General features: G+C 24.9%; 2 protein-coding genes across 2 annotated transcripts in view; one reads left to right on the top strand and one right to left on the bottom strand.

The window, feature by feature from the left end:
- The window catches only part of hiw (MYC binding protein highwire), a 392,819-nt gene that overhangs the window by 106,688 nt on the left and 263,431 nt on the right, over positions 1-22,700 (bottom strand). The gene's annotated exons all lie outside the window — the stretch shown is intronic.
- LOC105360082 (pancreatic lipase-related protein 2-like) lies at positions 4,373-8,660 on the top strand. Its single transcript, XM_011496868.1, has 7 exons — positions 4,373-4,739; positions 5,067-5,170; positions 6,729-7,039; positions 7,641-7,697; positions 7,774-8,040; positions 8,120-8,163; positions 8,256-8,660. The coding sequence occupies exons 1-7, from the start codon at positions 4,398-4,400 to the stop codon at positions 8,322-8,324; spliced, it is 1,194 nt and encodes a 397-aa protein (XP_011495170.1). The 5' UTR covers positions 4,373-4,397; the 3' UTR covers positions 8,325-8,660.

Genomic DNA, 22,700 nt, shown 5'->3' with positions numbered 1-22,700 from the left:
ATCTTATATATTTGTACATAAGTATGCTTTATATTATTATTATAATTTAGCTTTTTAAGAAAATTGAGAGCTTTGATTGCTTGAAAGTATAAAATATATTTTAAAAACATTCTGTTTTATACTTATTATTGAATCTTATCATTAAAAAAAAAAAAAAAAAAAAAAAAAAAAAAAAAAAAAAAAAAAAAAAAAAAACAACGATAATTTTTCAAGGAAATCGATAATTTTTCAAATACTTTATTTCTATTATATATTTTAATTTATGATAATAGTATAACAATGTCTACTTTTCTGATAACTAAATGAATCTAAATGACTTGTTATATCATATTAATTAAATTTATGTAAAGTATTATGAAACTTTGAATATTTATTTACGATAATCTTATACTTACATTTTTTGTTATAATTGTTATATTGATTTAACAGAATATTTCAAATTATTTTATGTTATTAATCAAATATGTGTTTATAAGTATCAACATATTTTAAAATAGTATAATATATTCAAAAACATTGGCGAATATCAGTAAAAATATCTTGAGGCTCAATATCACTGTGAACACATGTTTTATACTCTTTGAATACATATTGCACATAATTTTTAGTCATTTGTTTTTTTGTTATTTGAAAATTTAGCACAAGTACAGCTTATGCATATAATTATAGAGTTTAAAATATTCTAAGAAAAATTACAACTATATATATACATTTAAATAATTTCATATGAATTAAATTTGAGAAATAAATAGTGACAACTTTCCAATATATGCTTGATTTAAAAATTATTTAATAGAAAATGTTGAAAAAAATCATATTTTCTTATGCTTTTTATGATTTCATGATGTTTATATATAAACGAATAAAGTGTATTAAATATAAAATAAAATAATCTTTCAATTATCATTTTTATTTCATTTAATATAAGCAACGAATGAAAAATATTGTCATTATTATGACTAATTAACACTTTTTATACATTTTCAAAGAATTATTTAATAAAAAATGTTAATTAACATGTTTATTAATATTTATATTTTTTTAATGTTCTTGAAATAAATAAAATTAGTATTAAACTATTATATATATATGATAATATAATAATAATTATATACAATTGAGATATTTATAGAAACAAAAATGTAGAAATGGAATAGAATGACTTAAAACATAAAAATAAACTATTTAACGAATTTAATCGAAAATTGCAAGATTAAAAATTGACAATTATATGGTGTAATTAGAATCGCTATATTAAAAAAAAAAATTTTAAATTGAATATAAAGCGTATTATTTTCATTTTTTCATTTTTTTAAAATAGAAAAACACATATCGTACTATTTTATTGTTGGTTTATTATTTAGTATCAACATTCATTCATTTTTTATTCTAATATAAATAATTTATTTCAACATACTACTTAGATGCTCTAAAAATTTACAAGATTTTTCAAAAAGTACCTACCAAAATAACACGATGAATATTGAAATTAGAAAGTGGAAGTAAAGTAAATTATAAAATTATAAAGCAAGTGAGTTATCATAGTTATATTAAGTTTATAAGCAAAATGATATATAACGACAATTTTATCAAAAACATAATCAACAAATTGAAGAACGTACAAATTCCAAAAGTTTTTTTAATTATAAAAGATGATGAACACATTATATCTTACTTGTGCCTACTTATGTCTAACATATATTTATAAATAGTTAATTTTTAATAATTTAGGAAGACACAAAATTGGAAAACAAATTATAAGCGTAAGTATCTGTTTATTTATTTATGCATTTTCTTTTACATGAGTAATTACGTAGAGTGTGCTCTCTTTATCAGTAAAGAAATATACAATTATATCAATTGTAAAATGCATATAAAAATTATCGCAATAAATAATATATAAAACTATTCGTAGCAATAGTTAGAATAGAAATATTTATATATTTAATATTTTCTATAATTCCTAATTAATTAGATTCAATTCCAATCAGTTCACTTTCAATTTCTAAAATACCTAATTAAATAGTTGGTTATTAAATGGTAAATTAAATGGTTGGCTGTTGATCGTTGCACGAAAGAAATTTTCATAAGACATTGTTTTTACATATTGCTGAATATAAATTTTTTAATTTTTATTTATAGATAAAGTTATTAAATAATATTTTTAATAATCAATAAACAATTATCAAGAAAAAAAAAATGGTAAGAACAAGTAATGAACTTCTTATAACACTAAGACAAGAATTAAAATTTCAAGATTGTTTTGAATTCAAAATAAAGTTTTAAAATATTAATATATTATAATTATGACATTCAATCAAATAAAATTTTCGATTACTATTTTATGTCTTTTTTGTTTTTTAAATCCTTTTCATACGAATTGTAATAGTTTTTTATTGCAACATTATCAGTTTTTTTACAATTTTTATAACAATTAAGATTGGTGAAACATTAACATTGTTAAATATAATTTAGATAAATTAGGTAAAAAAAAAAAAAAAAAAAAAAAAAAAAAAAAAAAAAAAAAAAAAAAAAAAAAGAGAGAAAAAATATTGGAGTTTCAAGCAAATGGAAATTGAAAAAATGTATTATAGAGTAAATGTATTTTTTTTTTTCCATCTTGGTCACCATAATAGTCTATATGGATGGTATATAGGAAAAACGATTTCAGTAGTTGTAAAATCATAAAGGTATAAGTTTTATAAATTTTTAATATAAAGAAAATACAAATAAGTACGCAAAATTTATATAGAAGCACGCACATGTATAGGGAAATATCAATAAAATACAAGTCGTTTCGATAATAAGAAATTTTCTATTTTGTACAGAATATTCGTTCAATTTTATTTAATAATAAAATATGATTGAATATTGTATTACATATTGAATTTTAAAGGTACTTCAAATGCGGATGTTTGTTAGAAATTAATTATATAAACAATAGATTATATAGTCCTTCGAGAAATATCATTAATGTCACGGAAAGATCGAGAATAAATTTTTTGTCTACTTTAAAATTTTCAACAGTTATGTATGTAAATAATGGGCAATCACTTGTAATTATTATGACATAAAAAGTGAAAACTATCATTTTTGATAATTTAACGTATAAACAGTTAGATATATATATATATATATATATATATATATATATATATATATATATATATATATATATATATATATATATATATATAAATTAACTATATATTATACTAATTCAATGAAGCATATATAATACATTAAACAAAAAGGTGAAAATTCATAATTTAAATTATTACTTTATTACTATCAATAATAATGTATGTTGAACAGCTCACAAAGAAAAATTTTCTGTTCAATGTTCTTTATGATGACTTAGACGAATTTACATTGATAAAAAATCGTTTATCTGCGGTTGTACACTTGTTCGACAAAATATAATTTCCTACAATAAATTTTTTTTTTAATTTAATATTGTACTTTGTTGAAAAATTTTATAATTATAAAAAGAATAATTTTTCTAAATTATGTTTTCATAATTTACCATTTTGATTGTTTAATTTCTTTTCCATACCAAATTTTATTGTTTGTTTTTTGATTGTCATAATATATTCATAATTATAATTACTAGATTTTTTTTACACATTTCAAAATAAATTAAAACCATTACATCAAGTTATCGTTCAACTACTTACCATTATACATTATTCTATAAATTTGATATAGTTGATTTTAAATTTTTTCTTAACGTTTAACAATATTTGTATTAAATATAAAAGCGGTATGAAATACTTTTTATATTATTGTTATTACTATTACAATTATTATTATAACTTTTTAAAGAATATTAATTATATATTATACATTATTCAAAAATAAAATTATATTTTATATTTATTATGCATGTTATTATCTTATTTAATAAAAGATATATTTAATTGTAAAATTATGTAAAATGTAAATGGATGATGATTATTTTAAATTTATTTTAGCATAAATACACCTGAATAAAAGAGTGACGAATATCATTTAAGATTGAAATTCAGAACATATGTCATATGATTCAATACTAAAAAAACATTTTCATATACATATATATGATCACACACACACACATACACACACACACACACACACACACACACACACATAAACAGAGCCAGACAGACTGACAGACAGACCGACACACACGCGCGCGCGATCGCATACATACAATCTAGTTTCCCATATAATATTACAGAAATAAAATGAAATGTTTATATTTGTTCAATTAATACGTACACAAAATTAAATTAAGTCCAATAAAGTAAGTCCAACTTATATTTCAAATAAAATTATAGATAAGAAATCTATATCAATACAGTTTTAACGATTAACATCGTGTATTTTTGGACATTTATCTATTCATTATCAAAATGAGAGCTGCTTTAGTAACATTTTTTGTAATTATAGCATTTGGAAAATCATTGGCTAATAAGACCGAGTCAATGACAATTTCGTGTTTAGATCTTCAGAGTATACCTTTTGTAGGGACAGTTATAACATGTACTAGTACTACTCATGCAAGTGATTTGTTAGTCAAATTTTATCTTTCAACAAATAAAATTAGAACTCCTAAAGAATTTGGGCCTTGTGATTTATCGAAGCTTCAAAATTATTTTGATCCTTTAGAAGAAACTATTATCATTATTCATGGCTACTTGGCTAATGTGAAAAGAGATTGGATTTGGGATTTAAAGGATAGGATTCTTGATGCAGTAAGTAAAACTATTAATAATAATAATATGGAAACACCTTCGCATAAGCATGCGCGCGCGCACACACACACACACACACACACACACACATATATATGTACGCTATTATAATTAAATAATATAATTAATAATTATATTAATGATATATATTGTATATATTATATATTATATATTATACATGATAATCATTATATTAATATAATGAATAGAATAATACAATCATTAATATGGAAATTAAATATTTATGCTCAAAATTTCTTAACAGCTTGCATACAAAAAAAAAATCATAAATGTTCTGTATTAATATTCTTTATATTTCTCTTTAAGAAAAAAGGTAATGTTATTATGGTTGATTGGAGTAAACTAAGTACCCGGAAGAACTATGTTAATGCTGCCAGGAATACTGTGACCGCTACTCAGCAAATATTTGGGTATGAGCAATTACTAGTTAGTGAAATGATTTTTTTTTTTTTTAATTAACAAAATGTCATTCGCCAAATGAATATTAATAATTTTACGAGTATTAAAATTATTAAAAATATATCTTCGATCAACTTGCAATTAGTGTACACTAATAATATATAATCTAATTTAACGGATAACTGCTCTATATATAACAAATTTTGATTTATGACGCAGAACTTTTTATTTCCAATTTCCAATTTACAATAACACAACGTAATACACAAAGTAACAATAAAATTTATTAAAAAAGGGAAATTTTATCTGAAGTAAATTGTATTCGAATATTTTATATTGGTTAACTAGTCTATGATAATTCAATTATTACTTCGTGTTGTAAATATAATTCTTTCCGATTTCAACAACGTAGTTATAAATAAATAATATGTAATTATATGAATTTAATGGAAGTTCTTCTTATAAAATATTGCACAACTATATAAAATTATTCTATATTTATTTATATTGCATTAAATTATAGAAAAGCATAGGTTATAGCAAAATTTTTAAAATGGTTAGAAGTCAAAGTATTTTATTAGAAAAAATTAGTATGTTTAATAGAAACTGAGATATTATTTTACTCTATTCAAATTAAAATTTTTCATTAATTTGCAATATCATTTAAAATGTGTTTAAGACTTGTTTCAAACAATATTATAAATCATGACCTTCTAATCAAGATAATTGAATAAAAGTCTTCGATTCGATTTATTTACAAATTATTATTATTAAAATCCTCTAGTATAAATGCTTTGCTAATTTTTTGTTTTTAACAAAATATCGAATTTCAGTTTCAAATTGTACAAATTTTCAATGTCACTTTAATATATGTGCACATTCATTTATTTAGATTTTATCATATTTCACGTAATGAATATCTATGTAATGTTTAATATCTATAGTATTTGTTAATATATAAATAAATAAATAAACGCGTTGTACCTTGCATAAGTATCATGTAAAGCACTTTTGACTCGTTGAACAGATTGATATGCAAGTTTGTAGAATAACGTTTTATAAAAACATTTATTTAATTGGCGCGGGTAATTGAAAATATTTAAATTGATGAATTTTTTCAATTGAATGATATTGTTACTATTCATATAAGAAAAATTAAATAATAAATAAAAGTATTTATACGAGTAGGTTAAATATGCCAGGGAATATTTCAAGTAAATATAATGAAAATATAATATGCGTTAGTAAGTTACAATTAAGATAAAGTTAAATAGGCCAATAATTCATATTATTATTATTATTATTATTATTATTATTGTTATTGATATTTCAAGTAAATATAATGAAAATATAATATGCGTTAGTAAGTTACAATTAAGATAAAGTTAAATATTATTATTATTATTATTATTATTATTATTATTATTATTGTCGATGAAAATAGAAAAATAATGTTGATTGATTTTTCATTTCATTATTCCCACACATCTTGATTCTTCCTATAACATACGCTTACTGCACTTTGAACATTTTAATATTTCACGGATGTAATGTATCGATTATTATTAGCTTTCTTCAGGCCATAAGGAGCGAAAGTAAAAACTTTAAATTTAGCGTGAAAAAAAAGAAGTGGAATCAGATATATTTCATTGGACACAGTCTAGGCGCACAAGTGAGTGGGCAAACCGCATATCTTTTGAAACAAGATCCATTTTGGCACGTAAATAGAATAACTGGTTTGGATCCAGCCAAGCCTTGTTTTACAGACGTTGATCCTAAATTAAGGGTCGATAAGCAAGATGCAGACTTTGTTGATATTATTCATACGCAAGTGGGTTATGGGGGCAATACCGATGCATTTGGTTTGACACAGAGTATAGGTTAGAAATTTAAAAAAAAAAAACTTTTAATATAACATATAAATCTAATTCTATAATGGCAAATACATGCGAGTTTAATAAAGGACTTTCATCGCTTAATAAGGTGCAAGGAAGCTATATTGTTTTAACTGCCTTTAAAAATGAAGTTATTGCAAAGGTAGAAAATCTGTAATAACTATCAATTAAGCGTCGACGGATTTACTATTTAATATTTATATACTATAAATCAAATATGAAATATATATATATATATATATATATATATATATATATATGGAATGAAATATGTAAGAATTTTAATCCTTTAGAGTTTTAATCAATGAAGTTGTATAACAAAAATTTTTCACACTTACGCATTACAAGTTTTTTGAGAATTAAGTTTCTGCAATAATATATGAGTAATAGAAGAATATTTTTAGATACTTTGCGATACGGTACATTGTACTTCGCGTATTGATTTATTTGAATTTTAATATATTTCATTTGTGTCCTAACATATAAAATCTTGAACAATTTGTATAAAAACTATCACAATAATTATATAATAATTATAATAACAATAATTAAATTTCACGGTAAAGAATTGTATTTCTTACTTTAGGACATGTAGATTTTTATGTTAATGGTGGTATTGTGCAGTCGCCTTGCTTGGGCACAGGTAAATCGACATTATTTTGCTTATTACGTAATCTTTTAGAAGTTGTTCGCTAAAATTTTATAAAATTTCTTTCTAGTTTTTACGTCAGAATGGTCGATAATGATTTGCAGTCATAGAATTGCTTATAAATTTTTTGCCGAGTCATTGCTCAATTCCATAAGTGGGGAATGCAAATTTTTAAGTTACGAGTGGGACGGAACTTATGACGATGCAGTAAAAAGTCTCAATCGTAAAAGAACTGGTTCGTATTGTTTAGATTGTCCCGAAATGGGAATAGATACACCAAAAAGTACGAAAAGAGGAGATTTCCTAATTATAACATCTACAGACGTACCATATTGCGGTAAGTGATTGTCACATACATTTTATTAAATTATCATGGTTTTAACGTACTTAATAAATTATTCTTTCATGATTTACAGAATTTAAGGAGAAAGATACAAAAACGGTATTAAAAGTTTTAAGGGTTAGTGATAAATTTTAATATTTAATAAGTATTTGATTTAAACATAGTATTTTTTAACTAATTCGATTTATTAATGTAAATGTATTTTACAGCGACTCAAATTTAAAAAGCCCTTGTCGATTACCACATTAATGCCAAACACGACGACAATTCAACCATAAAATAAGTTATACGTAATATTCTATATAAAAACTACTTGTTCACAATAATTGTATTATTTATTATTTTTATTTTTCGAGGAGCAAGATTTTTAAGACAAAAAGTGTTTAGTATTAGAAATGTTATTCTACTTATTAAGAAGATACGAGTATATAAGGAAGATTTGTTAATTAGAGATTTTTATCAACATAATATAACTCAAACTAATTATAAATTAGTTTTATCCGAGAAAATAATTTTATGTTAGAAAATAATGATCTATGATTAAATGAAGCTAATACATACCAATAACATTAAATAATTTTCTTGGATAAACCATTTAATAAAGAATCTGGAGATTTGGCACTACTTTTCAAAAAATTTCATTACTTAACAAAAATTTTTCAAAAAAATTGATTTTTTATTATACAATTATACAAATAATTTATTTGTTATTTTAAATAATAAAATCAAATAAAAAACAAATAATCTGTAAGAACTATAATATTTCTCATTCTTACTATTAGATATAAATGCGTATATTACATAAAAGTAAGCGTAAAACTGTGAAATTTTACTTTCTATGATATTTTATTGCATTTCAAATATCTCATTTTATTACCTTATATAAATATATACATACTTAGATTAATTTAGAATAAACTGTAATTATGACGAATTATGGCCACATAGATTTCTTTATTGTCTACGAAAATGATTCCATAATGTAATTAGAAATATTTTACTATGAATTAAAAATATTTCAAAATGAAGAATGTTAAGAAGATAATAAGAATAATATTTGCAGATGTTGAGATTATAATCTTTTCTACAACTACTTTCTATATTACAAATAAATTCTGAATTTTATGTATATATATTTTTTCGATCAAATATTTTAATTTTTATAAAAACTATTTCTGTCTTATATTTATTTATATGGCATTTGTTCATTTAGAAAAAGTTAATAAAAATAATATCACGCTTCAAATTAGTCAAACTCATAAAACTTTGTCAATCGAATGCGTTATACTTTTATGAATTATATTACGTAATACAATAAATTTCAAGCGAGAATTGGTAACGACGATATTGTCTATAAATATTTCCTTAAGTGCAATGTAATTAGTTAGTAGTCAATAGATTTTTTAATTGTTGATCGTGCAATTTTATTAACTATATCTCATAAAATTTATCTACGTTGAGCTTACTATATTTTGTACCAGTGTTTTCAATTCTAAAGATGTAATTACTTATGGTATAATTGTGATAATCATTTTCATTCATATCTATATAAATAATCAAATTAGACTTGAAATTAAGATAATAAAAAATAATCTTGATAAAATTCTAATATTTAGGGAATTTATTTCAAATTTACTTCATAGCGCTTGTCAGCTAATTTATCTTTTTTTTTTTTAATCATTGATTTGAATTGCGTGTGCCATAAATTAAAAGAAAAAATTATTTTCAAAGATTTATTATTTAATGTAATTTCTGTTTTATCGATAGTTAAATAAATTGGTCATTCGTTATTAATCGAAATTGCTAAAATTCCAAATAAAAATGTAAGAAATAATTTAATTTACATATTTTGTTATATTAAACAAGATATATTAATTTATAAAGTATAAGTCATCGAAATCAAATTAATCCGACTTTAAGAAACGACTCTTTTTATTTATTTCACATATTATATTTAGATTATCTAGTTGATATCGATATAATTGTAAATTACCCAATACAGATATCGACGAAATTTTGTGATATTGAAATTTTAAACAAAATACTTAATTTTCTACACTTTAAAGCTTAATGTATCAGAATGGAGTCTTAGAAAGACATTCTTAACTATTTAACATATCAATAAAAATTATTTTTTGTCCATCAAATGTTCTTATTCACGCATATTGAATAAAAATATATGAATTGAATTTATTACCTCACGGGCGACGTGAACGAAACATTATATTTACTTGTCTTATTATATTATTCCTAAAATTCAGCTAGATTGGTTTACGTCAGAAAAACTTCATTCTTTAACATCAGACTGCACTTCCACCATAAAACTATATTGTGCATTTGAATGATTGGCATTCGGTTGGGTGTCGATAATATAGGTATCATTGCCGGTAAAGGCGCTCCCCTTTAAAGGCGTGGCAGTCAGATGGAAAGTAAGAAGAAAGTTGTGAAGGAGTAATGGGATTCCTGAAAGCTCGATCATGCGCCAGTGTAGATTCTCTCACGTATAATCCCTCGTATACCTGTAAGCTTGAAATTAATTTTGAGATGAGCGAGTTTGGCGCTTTTCGGCGGCCCGAGATCAGAGGGGAAACGCGAGTTTTGAGCCTCCGAGAGCTTAAGTTAATTGGTCGATCTCGACTCAAGAGGCGCGTCTCTTATATACCAATTAAGTGAATGGCGGTATAAGTTATTTCACTTTATTACACAATTTAAGATATATGACTATTTAAATTTGTTAGGAATAAAAATTAAATTCGACATTTTACAATAAAACAAAAATAACACAAACATCGTTATTAAAGAAATCTTATTTGCTACTTTTAAGCGCTTTGTTTAAAAAATTTTTTTTATATTTTCCAAAAAAACAATGGCCATGCAAGGATAATTCTTTAATAACTTATAAGATACCTAATGTATTTTAAATTTGTTTGGCACACTTTATAATTCGAATTTCAGCTTTATGTCATATAATTTACAATTACTTATAATTAAATTACTTTGTTAACGTAAGAGGGTATTGTAATTTTTTAACTAAGTACACAATTTCTAAAGACACATCAATACTATAATAATAATACAATAAGCATAATTAAACATTTTCTATACTTGTAGAATATTATTTTTTCTATAAGAGATTTTTATTCATTATATATATTTTTATTTTATTATATACTTTTTTTTATATTTTTTTGTATTTCAAATTATTTTGAATATCTTTCGTTAAAAAATTTAATAATGTATGATTTTTGTTACTAGTATATATTTAATAATTTTTATCGTTCCATTAATTATCTTTACAATTTAATTATATTTATAACATAATTACAATAATTAATGAATAAATATAATTACTTTATTTTTAAATTCGAAGATTTAAACAGATTTACCTGTTGGGACAAAACAAATGATATAAGAATGCTAGAATGTATAATTATTTTTAGTAAATTTATTTAACTAATGTATAGGAATGTGAAAATCAATTGCATTTGAAAATTTGTGTTTGATAATATTATTAAATTTATTAATTCAAATAGTTGACAAAGTTTTATTCAATGACAGTGACAATATCACACAGATCACGATTTATCTTATGCAAATATATTAACAATATTTTTTTTTCTTTTCTGCACTGTCATAACAATATTATACGTCACACGTAATATATTTTTAACATAATTTATATTATTTTCGATTCAAATTGCCTTTTTCTTATAGGATTTTTTTTTAAAGACATCTTACTCTTTCAATTTTGCAAATATTATTCTATGTAAATGTTACTTTAGCTTACGTAGGATTATGAAGAAATTAATTTATATTAAAAAAGTTTTATGAAAATTTATTATATTAAATATATATATGTGTGTGTGTGTGTGTGTGTGTGTGTGTGTGTGTGTGTGTGTGGAATCGATTTAAATATGAATGTCTATTCATATTTATAGGAATATAAATGGAATTAAAAAATTAGTTATTAATAAATAATATTATTTTGTATTTATATTAATAACTGCATTAATCGTATAATATTTAATAACTTTATCTTTCGTAAACTTATTTAAATTATTAATTTCACTTTATAACATTAACAAACTTACAAATTAATATCTAACAAATACCTTTATATATACAGTAAAATTTAGTTTTTTCAATGAAATAAATTAACAATTAATTTCGTTATTAGATCATTTTGCATTATGCTTACGAGTTATTTGTTCTGATGATATGAGTAATGTATAAAGTTTTACAATAACTATAAAGGAAATTTATGTTAACATTTTTGTATTTGTAATTAGAAATTTGCATGGTTATTTAAATCCTTTTTTTTTTGAGAATACTATACTTTTAATATATTATGATTTTTTGAAATTATTTAATTAAATTAAACATTTTAAATTAGTAATTAATTTTACCACGGGTATGAAAATATATTCGAATTAATTAATAAACTTTTAATTTTTATATTAAATTTGTTCAAATGTTGTTTTCAAATAATGAATTATTGACCTAAACAATGCATCATAACAAAAATTTTTAAGAATATTCAATATCATTAATATCAGCAATTGATTCATAAGTTTAATATTATCTTTATATATAAATAATATGCAGGTACTATTAAGACAACTGATAAATTAAACTATAAATTCTCTAATATTTACAAATTTTCATAATATAATTGTTTATTATTCCGAGTATGTTAATGCACTGCTAAGTTTATTGGTAGAAGATGCATATTTTATTATATAAGTAGTTAACACAATGCCGAGACAAAATTGACTCACCCAAGATACCGACTTCTTTGGAATCAGTTGGATATACTGTCTTGTATGTCAACGTTTAAAAAATTTTTGATCTTATGATAACGGACAATCCATTATAACGCGCATTACAAGAGGCAATACGATACTAGAGAATAAATTAAATAAGAAAGAAACACAAATCTTTTATGTATGCGTCTAAATGGATAATAAAAGTGGAGGGGATTGAGTACATGAGAGGAGAATAGAATATACATATTATTATATTATATTATACGTTCTATTATATACATTATATTATAAAAAAATGATGTTCAACATTTGGAACCATTATGTAAAAATTGAAAATTAACTTAACTAATTGTTTAACATAGTATTTATTTTCATAAATACTAGAATTGAATAAAAGAAATTCTGTAATTTTCGAGTGTTCGCGGTTACTTCGGCATTAAATATGCATAAGTTAGAATCTTTTTAAATTCGAATGTAATAATTTGAATGGCTTTAAATTTTTCCGTTAAACTCTTATCTCAATGAAGTGATATCATTCTAATATATAAATATTTATTGAAAATATTAAGTTTTAAAAATATATTTTATTTAGACATTTTTTAGTATGATAATGATTGTGACGCAGTAGACATTTAAATGATAAAAACATTAAGGAAATAATATTTTTAATTCAGTGTAACGATTAATTAATTACTATCTACGGAAAATTACCTTGAACATTTTTTCAATTTTTAAATTACAAAATAATTACAGTACATTATTCATTCATTCATTTAATTAATTAATTTATTTATTTAATTAAGCTATTTATTACATTTATTAAATTTAATCTTTAAAGTGAAAAGTGTCATTTAATTTGTACAGTGGTAATAATAATTTTTAAAAAATATCTTGTCTTTAGCACGTATTTACTTCTTGCTAAAGTTTACACACATACGACGTTTACACTTTTTAAATTTTGCTTTATTTCAATTGGCTAAGTTGGTCGATGCTTTTTGAACTTTACGTATGTCATTGAATGACTGATATATTCCACAATCTATAGGTAAGGAGATCGAAATCTGGAAAGTATTTAATAACCATTCGAATTTATTTAAAATCTTACGCAAATTAATGTCATTATTTCATACTCCAATTATTCACTTAACTTAATACCGTTTACAACTATTCAAAATATAAAACTGCGTAAATTCAAGTCAAGCAAAATCAACAAATAAATATTGAAGATATCATTAAGTGTAAAAAACGCAATAGCAATTAGGTTATAAATAATTGTTTATTTAATTTACAATGGGCTATTGGTACTACTAAAATTTTATGTTATCTAAGGATAAATATAATTTATTTTTGTTTTATTCGGTTAATAAGCTAAGGCTTTGATTAATAAATACAAAATTTTCTTTCACAAATTCGATGCTTCAATAATCGCTAATTCAATGCAATAATTTGTCGATTAAAAATTTTGTAGAATAATAGTAATCGTGAATCGTTAAAATAATAACACATAAATAATAAATAAATAAAAGTTAAGCAAATACATAAGAAATATAAATATTTTAAGAAATTTATTTATAATTAAGATTGTTAAATGCATAGGATTAATTACAATACCAATTATAACGAATATTAGTTTTATTAAAATAATTAATTTATTAATGAATTTTAATGTAAAGCAAAGAAAATAAATACTTGAAAGACATAAGGAGCAAAGTGACATGAACAAATTGCTTTGTTAAAAGCTAAAATTTAAAATTGCGAAATTTAGAGCTCTTTTATTCTAAATTAAAAGAATTATGTGCGAGCTTTACCGTATTCGAAATGCAAGTAAAAGAGTTTTTGTTCTTTTTTCATTTTTTTTTTTTCATTTTTATAGTTGTCTCCAATTCGCTTCCTATATATTCCAAATAAATATGCATATCCGCATTTAAGAGGATATCATTCTCGAGCGTTTTATCTCGTAAAGTATCTTTCTTCTATTTTTGCTGCTTATATAAGTTCTAACAAATTGAATTCTCTAAAGTTTATAGGGCGGATCTCTACTTTCCAACAAAGCAGATCCAGTATCAGAAAATGAAGTCAGCGACACAAACTGTTTTGGGAGGGTTCATAATCATGGTTAGAGAATACAAGGGATAGCGAGAAGATAGTGAGAGAGATATACGTCTAGCAAGTGTATGCACACATCTCTCTCTCTCTCTCTCTCTCTCTCTCTATATATATATATATATATATGTGTGTGTGTGAGAGTGTGTGTGTGTGTGTGTGTGTGCGTGTGTGTGTGTGTGTGTGTGTGTGTGTCTGTCTGTCTGTCTGTCTGTATACGTATAGGAAAATAAGTGAAAGAGGTTAGTAGGGATAGGAGAATTGTAGAAAGGATGGGTACACGAAGAAGTCAAAATTAAATCTCAAATCATCCCACTATATTATTTATAATTTTCTCTTTTTAATCAATCAAAGTCTTCCATTAGTTCATTTATTTTCAATCAATCAAATCAAGGAGACACTGAACTTGGCCTATATAAATGAAATTGGATCTGTTATTTTTCCCATTTACTTTATTATTATTCAATTTTTTTTTTTTTTTTTTTTTTTTTTTCGAAGTAATACATTCGTAAATATAACTTTAAATTGATAATTTGTCCATATTCGTAGCACGAAATTGAATATGCAGTACTGTATAGTTGTTTTTTAAACAAATTTTTAAACATTTTGACATAATTATATAGTTAAATATACATCATGCAAGTGTATGGAATGCATCTTCAACGTAATAAGAACAATGGTTTCTGTATGAGTAGTTATAAATTTACTATAATTAATCGTTAAATTATTTTAAAATATGGTCTTTTTTTTATATTACGAATGGTAAAGATTGTTGAATTTTTTTTTTTTTTTTTAACCAGTAATTTTAAACTTTAGATCACGTGAACGGGACATTATTCAGAGTAGAATTCAATTTTACCATCGATTTTCTTAATTATGTATTCAATTTATTAACTCTTTGGAATATCAGGAAAATTGAGTATATTATTTACAATACAAACATTTCATTCAGCCAGTATATACTCTTGACAATTTTACATCGAGTTTGCTTCTCTTTATTTTTAAAAATTAAACCAACTCTCTGGAGTTGTTATATATATTTTCCATTAAATAATTATTGCATCTTTTAGTTTGTATCTCCAACTACCAATTGGTTATAACATGTTCGGAATGTCGTTATAGATACACTTTGTTAGTTATATCTATGTTACATTCACTTGTATCATACGTATTGAATCAGTTCCTCCGTCAGGTACTTTATATGTCTTACTTTATCTATTTTAATAGCTAAGCAGTTCATATATTTCAAAAAAATTTCTTTTTATTAAATTTCGAATTATCTACTGAAAATGTAGAAATCGTAATTATTTGTAGCAATAAACGAAATATCAGTTGTGATTTATATTTTATGCTTCTATTTTCCAAAGAAAAGTATATCGTTTGAAATTGTTGTCCAATAATAGCTGATTAAAGTTCATGCATATTTGTAAATGTTTCATAATATTGTCAAATGAAAACAATAAACATCAATGTAAAAAAAAAAAAAAAAAAAAAAAAAAAATCAATGTAAACAATATTTTATAATTCAACATTTCATTCGATTATACGAAGATACAATATTCTATTTTAAGTTACTTGAAAATTGAGGAAATAATTTTCTCGATTTTATATATGGATATATTTAAATTATTGGAATGTGTCGATTAATGGCTAAGTGTCGATTACTTCCCCATCCTTATTTCCTTATAATAATTAATAATTCCATAAAAGCATATCCAATTACATTCCTGTAGCATGTTTTCATTAAAACTTTTACTTGTTCTTATGATAAAAGGCCAATCTAATTTACTAATCTTTAATTTCATTGTTAGAATTCAATTTAACATTCATAATGATCTAAAAATCCATGCAAATCCATGCAAATCCATGCAAATCCATAAATATTGTATATTGATAATCATAGAATATGAAAAATACTCTTGGTATTTGGCACGTACATCCGATGTTGAAGCAAATCTTAATTCAAGTGAAAGCATGTGAATCATAGAAAGCTATATATTCTTTTATGGTATGTTACGAAGTCACTAGATTAAATGTAGTCGGGCCATAGAAGGATACGCTGAAGGGTTGCATATCAGACCTTGAAAGCTTTCTGGATTTTCTTCATTGTAAGTATGATAATGTCGCACACGGAAGCGCATACCAGTATAAATGCTCACCATATCCAACCTACAATTCGCTTCTCACTCGACGTCGAGTTTAGTTTTTTCATATCCCCCTTATTTTCCTTGCGTTTATTCCTTTATCAGTTCTCTACACTCGCGTGGCTGCACTTTAATGAAAACTAATTCGGGTAATGCAAGATAAGTCTCTAAATTTCCCTGAGTGAAAACGCACTTTATTAGGGTTCATTTCCATTTGTTGAGATACTGAATATATGGAATCAGTCATCTCGCGATAATAAATAATTTATACATAGAAAGTTTAATCATTGAATATATAATTTAGCTGCCGATTGAAAGCAATGATTTATAAATATTAGCATTATTGTAAATATTGTAGAATATTAGAGAAATTAAAGTATTAAAAATCTTTTTTTATAATTCTGTAATGGAAATATTGACTTAATTAGCTTAGGTAGTTTCGTCGAACTTTCTAAGGTCGTTAATTATATTTCCATTATGTAGAAAGAATTGTATACATTAATAAGTTGTTAATTTATACATTTCCTTGCAAATGTATTTATAAATTTGTATATAAAATGAAATCCATTCGGTAAGCTTATAGAAACGAAAGTAATTGTGTGTAATATTTACGATATAAAGACAAAACTAAGTAAATTGTATTCCTAAAGCTTATATTATTTAATATTACGTTCTCTCATTTAAAATTTCATCAAATATATAAAATTTTATACAAATTTAAACAGTTTAATAATGGCTCAAGTTAATAAAGTTCTTTTTGTCACGCATGCATTTAAATTGAAAGCATTGAAGGTAATTGAATATTTGCATAGGATTTTTCTTATTACAAATTACATGAGTTTATAATTAAATACTATAAGAAAAGATTAAATTTGAATATACTTGAGAATAGAGTGCAGTAGAAAAAATTTAAAAATACATTATAAAAATTTGGTATAGTAATGCATTTAAGCATACACAGAGATGGCGTACGGAAGAGACGGGGAGAGATAATCGTAGTACAAGTATGAGAGATAGAAACGTGAGTTCAAATCTTCCTGGATTTCTGTTTGAGAGGATGAGCTCATTGTAAATCACGATACTCGGAGATACGCGAGATGAATTATAAGCAGTTTTCACATATACTTATCCAACCGCACATACATGCGTGGCTCATCTCCTTCGCCGCATATACATTTTTAAATACCTAACTCTCTCTCTCTCTCTCTCTCTCTCTCTCTCTGTCCCCCCCTCTCTCTCTCACTCATACTAAAACAAACGCGCGCTTTTGTAGAACGTTCGCACTGAAGAAGATATACCTTAAGCTATTTTATTGTGTCTTTGCACATTAATTCTTCTGTCATTATAATCATTCATATGGTTAGTATAAACTTCATTCAAAATCTATATAAACTTTACGTTAATTTTACTGTTATAGTTTTAATAAAAATAAAAAACAGTAGTAAAATAAGGTAGTTCTATAAGTAGTAGAAATCGCGTCTTAAAATCACAAACTTTTCTCTACTAGTCGACATATCAAATACTTTAATTATGTAATTCTACATTCACCGTTTAATAATCATTAATTTTTATTTTACTTATCATAATTTATTTAACATAATTATTATTTTTCTTCTTTTTTTATTATATATATATATATATATATATATATCTTACCAGACAATATTTGCTTTCAATAATATAATGCACTTAGTATATAATTATTATTTGAATTCAAATTACGTTTAACTTTAGAAAATTAATTAAAGATGAAAACAAAAATTCACATAGAGTAACGTTTAAATTTCAATATTATTCAGCCAATTCATGACAAGACATAAATATCGAAATATTGTTTTAAACTAAATAGTAAATCATTCATCCTCACTTTCCAAGCTTTGGATTAATGGTGATATTGCTCGTTTACTTACCTGCAATAAAAGAAAAATCATTTTATGAATATGATATATATGATGATATATTCATGAAAATGAGTATTTGTATGAGTGAGGAATAAATTGTGATAATTCCAATTGTTAAAAATCGTTATCTTCCTCAATCCCGTTAAATAAACATTTAAGAGGAAAGCTCAAATATCTGGGCTTAACACACTTCGCGCTCGATTATAAAGAAAGCTCATATCTCGACGAAGTAGATATTAATTTCGCGGTCGAAACCAGGAAATACCCAGCCCCTTTCGCACGCAGCCTTCCGTACACAAGGAGCTGACGATATAACGTCCACTCGCTCTCCTTTCTACCACAAATATATGACTCCTTCGCATACATGGTATCGCGAGCAGCGGACACGCGGCCCTGGCTTCTTACTTTTTTCTATACGTGGCCGCGGGCAACCCGCTATTAACGGAGATATATTTTCCCTCGCCTCGGAGAGCTTATCCGCCGCGGAATTCAGGTGAGATCCCCGGCCGAGATTCTTCGCGCCGTTACGCCCTTCGGCTCACGTTGTGGCGCACCGTTATCCCATCGCTTTGTGGATTTACGGCTCGGCTACACCACGGTCAACGATGTATTTGCTCTGCGCATCTCTTACTCATTCCCTCCCTCCGTCTCCCCCTTCCGCGATCCCACCACCACATCCAGCCGACTCACTCACTCGCTCACTCAATCTCTCTCTCTCTCTCTTTCTCTCTCTCTCTCTCTCTTGCGCGCGCGCGCGCGCATTAACTGGAGAATCTTGTCGACTGCTACTCAAGGGAAGCGCGGGCTGTAGTGGTTTGGCCGGAAGTGCTCCGAGCTAGAAGAACGAGGAAGATTTTTCCGTTAAATTTATAGGGGATGCGGGGCTTGCTCTTTTACACTTGCCCATTCCGTGCGGATCTTACTCCTGATACTTGAATCGTTAATACGTACCGAGGATGCGCCCTTGCGTGACTAGGACGTTGAAAGTTTAATTCCCGTGAACATGATATTTTTCTCTCTCGAATGCCTCGCGAGATAAGGGAGGGGACGGGACGATTCTTTTTCTTGTCGTCTTCTAAATACGAATGAAACTCTGATAATGCAAAGCATTATTACATATTTAGCCTCTCATGTAAAATTTCTAATACTTTTACATATCAATGAACGTGAATATTCTGTCGCATCGTTCTTCATTATCTTTCCATGATTATTCATTAAATTTATAGTTAGCAACTTCATTTACAGGCATCGGAATTATGAATTAGGCATACAAATATATATACGACATGGTTTATTTTATTGCTTCTATGTGATTTTAGGAAACATATTTTTACTTTAAATTCATATCGATATATTTAAGACTTGACAGTTTTGCAAGCATCGGACATACTCACATGTGCGCGCATTTGCTCGATTAATTAAAATAGCTGCATACTATTATTTATATTAAAATTGTTTCGACAAATTATATTATATGTTCTTTATGTTGCAGACAGAATGTAATATTTGAAGTGTAAGTACAACTGAAATTGACTGTATAGCTACAAATAGTTCATATATATGGAAATACGAAAAATGAGGCTGGAAGAAACTCGATATAACTCAAAAATTTTTGTTCAATCAATTTCCTTACATGAAAGTATTTTCTTGAAACTTAAGTTTAAAAATTTAGCTTTCACATAGTTTTTCTACGGGATAAATATATTTTCACTACATATTTATACTATTTCAATTTTACTGCTATTTTGTTTCTTAGTTTGATATAATTTTTAATCATATTTTCGTATAAATAAAAAAAAAAAAAAAAAGAAAGAAAAAATATAATTTTACAATATTATAATAATTTAATTTAGCGTTTAATTTAGCAATCATTTTCCGGGATTTCCGTTTCGCTTAATTATTCAAAATATTTTTGATATTAGACTTTCAACGTAATTGCATTATAGTAAATAATCATAACTTTAATCATGTACTTATTTAATTATTTCATTACACCAACAATGCATATAGTTTCTCTTATTTTTTTATGCATATCACAAATTAATTCTATCAAGTATTTATGTTCCACGTCTTTCTCGTATTCATCGAGATAATTCATAATGGTAACGAGAATTAGCATAAAAGTCAAATTAAAGTTATACGTTTGTTCATTGAATAGTGAGGTAAAAATATTAATTTTACGATATTGTCTCTAAAATTTGATATTGTTATACAAATTGGGCATACTTGAAAATTTGTCGGTAAATTGTTTTTGCAATTTGAACAGAATGGAATCTGCGCTGCATGTGACGGCGAATAAGTTAGTGGTGGAAGAAGTCGAGAAAAAATTGAGATTCCTTTTAAGTGGGTAATAGAATGACAGGATAACAAACGTAATTTTCACGATTAGCCAAGGTATTAAGTACGAAAAAGCTCTCTATGAACATGCAAGCTTATGCTAATCTCTGTTCCTTGACGACGGCATGTCCCGTTCTTCTCTGCTCTTCGCTGCCTTATTTCGTCGTATTATCTTGAAGGGTTGCATAGACCTATCGAAATTTATAGCTACAGTTCTACGCCAAAGTAATATTCATAGGAGAGAGAGGGAGGGAGAGAGAGAGAGAGAGAGAGAGAGAGAGAGAGAGAGAGAGAGAGAGAGAGAGTAGTAGTAGTAGTACTTGGAAAAGTTTAAAGATGAGGAGTGCTGTTGTCGCGGAAGTGAAGTTCCTTTAAACGCGTATAACACAATTTTCACTTCCCAAGATTATTGAATAGGATGATGAAATTGAAATGATAATGGTCCTTACTTCCTAATCGAAAGCAGTAAATTACTTTTCCTTGTATTTTAATCATATTATTTGAAAATTCTTCATAATTTCTAAAGGAAAAAATGATATTATTATTATGACTTATTGGCATTTATGCGACGATTTATTTTATTTTTCTAATTTTTTCCGGCAAAGTCATTATTAATTTTAAGTCACGAAATAGTAAAGGTTAAATTAAATATAATAATTTTACATAATTTGATCGTAAATATATGTATATATATATATATATATATATATATATATATATATAATATGAAAAGTTTATCGTCATATAGGTTTATCATAATGTATCATTATATAAAATTGTAAATGACAATATAGAAACAAATTTATAATCTTTTAATTTTGCGATGCACACAGGTTATATGCCATACTTTCAATTGTGATAAGATGAATATTTTACTTAAATGGTCACTTTAATATTGCAAAAAGTAGGTAAAAATATATTTGTAAAAGTAGATACAATATTGAAATATCTTTTATCCATAAATATTAAATCAAACAGTTTTTATTAAATCTCAAATTACCTTTTAAAATTGTCTGTGAAATTTATGTATTTATCTTTTTTATTTTTATTTAATCTTCTACACTATACACTATTAAGGAATAAATAAAGTTTAGAAACAATATATTCGTTGCTTTTACATTTTATATTCGCAACTAATTCAGAAAAGTCAAGAAATTTTGCTACTTAAATAATGGAAGCTAATAACATAAATCAATGTCAAGCGCTTTCACATCTATTTTTATTGAATATATTTCAATATTATAGTGAAATTATTTTAAATCCAAGTGTATATTATATATTCATCATAAATTAGATTTTGCATATATCAATTGTAGAGGAAGAGTAAATAGAAGAATAGTAATCAATTTATAAGATTAATCTATAGCGTGTAGCGTGTGGGTAAATATGTGTGCACCCTATTG

Source organism: Ceratosolen solmsi, unplaced genomic scaffold (assembly GCF_000503995.2).
Source record: "Ceratosolen solmsi marchali unplaced genomic scaffold, CerSol_1.0 scaffold13, whole genome shotgun sequence".
Lineage (NCBI taxonomy): Eukaryota > Metazoa > Arthropoda > Insecta > Hymenoptera > Agaonidae > Ceratosolen > Ceratosolen solmsi.
The sequence above is the reverse complement of the archived record's forward strand: the minus strand, read 5'-3'. Positions and strand labels throughout refer to the sequence as shown.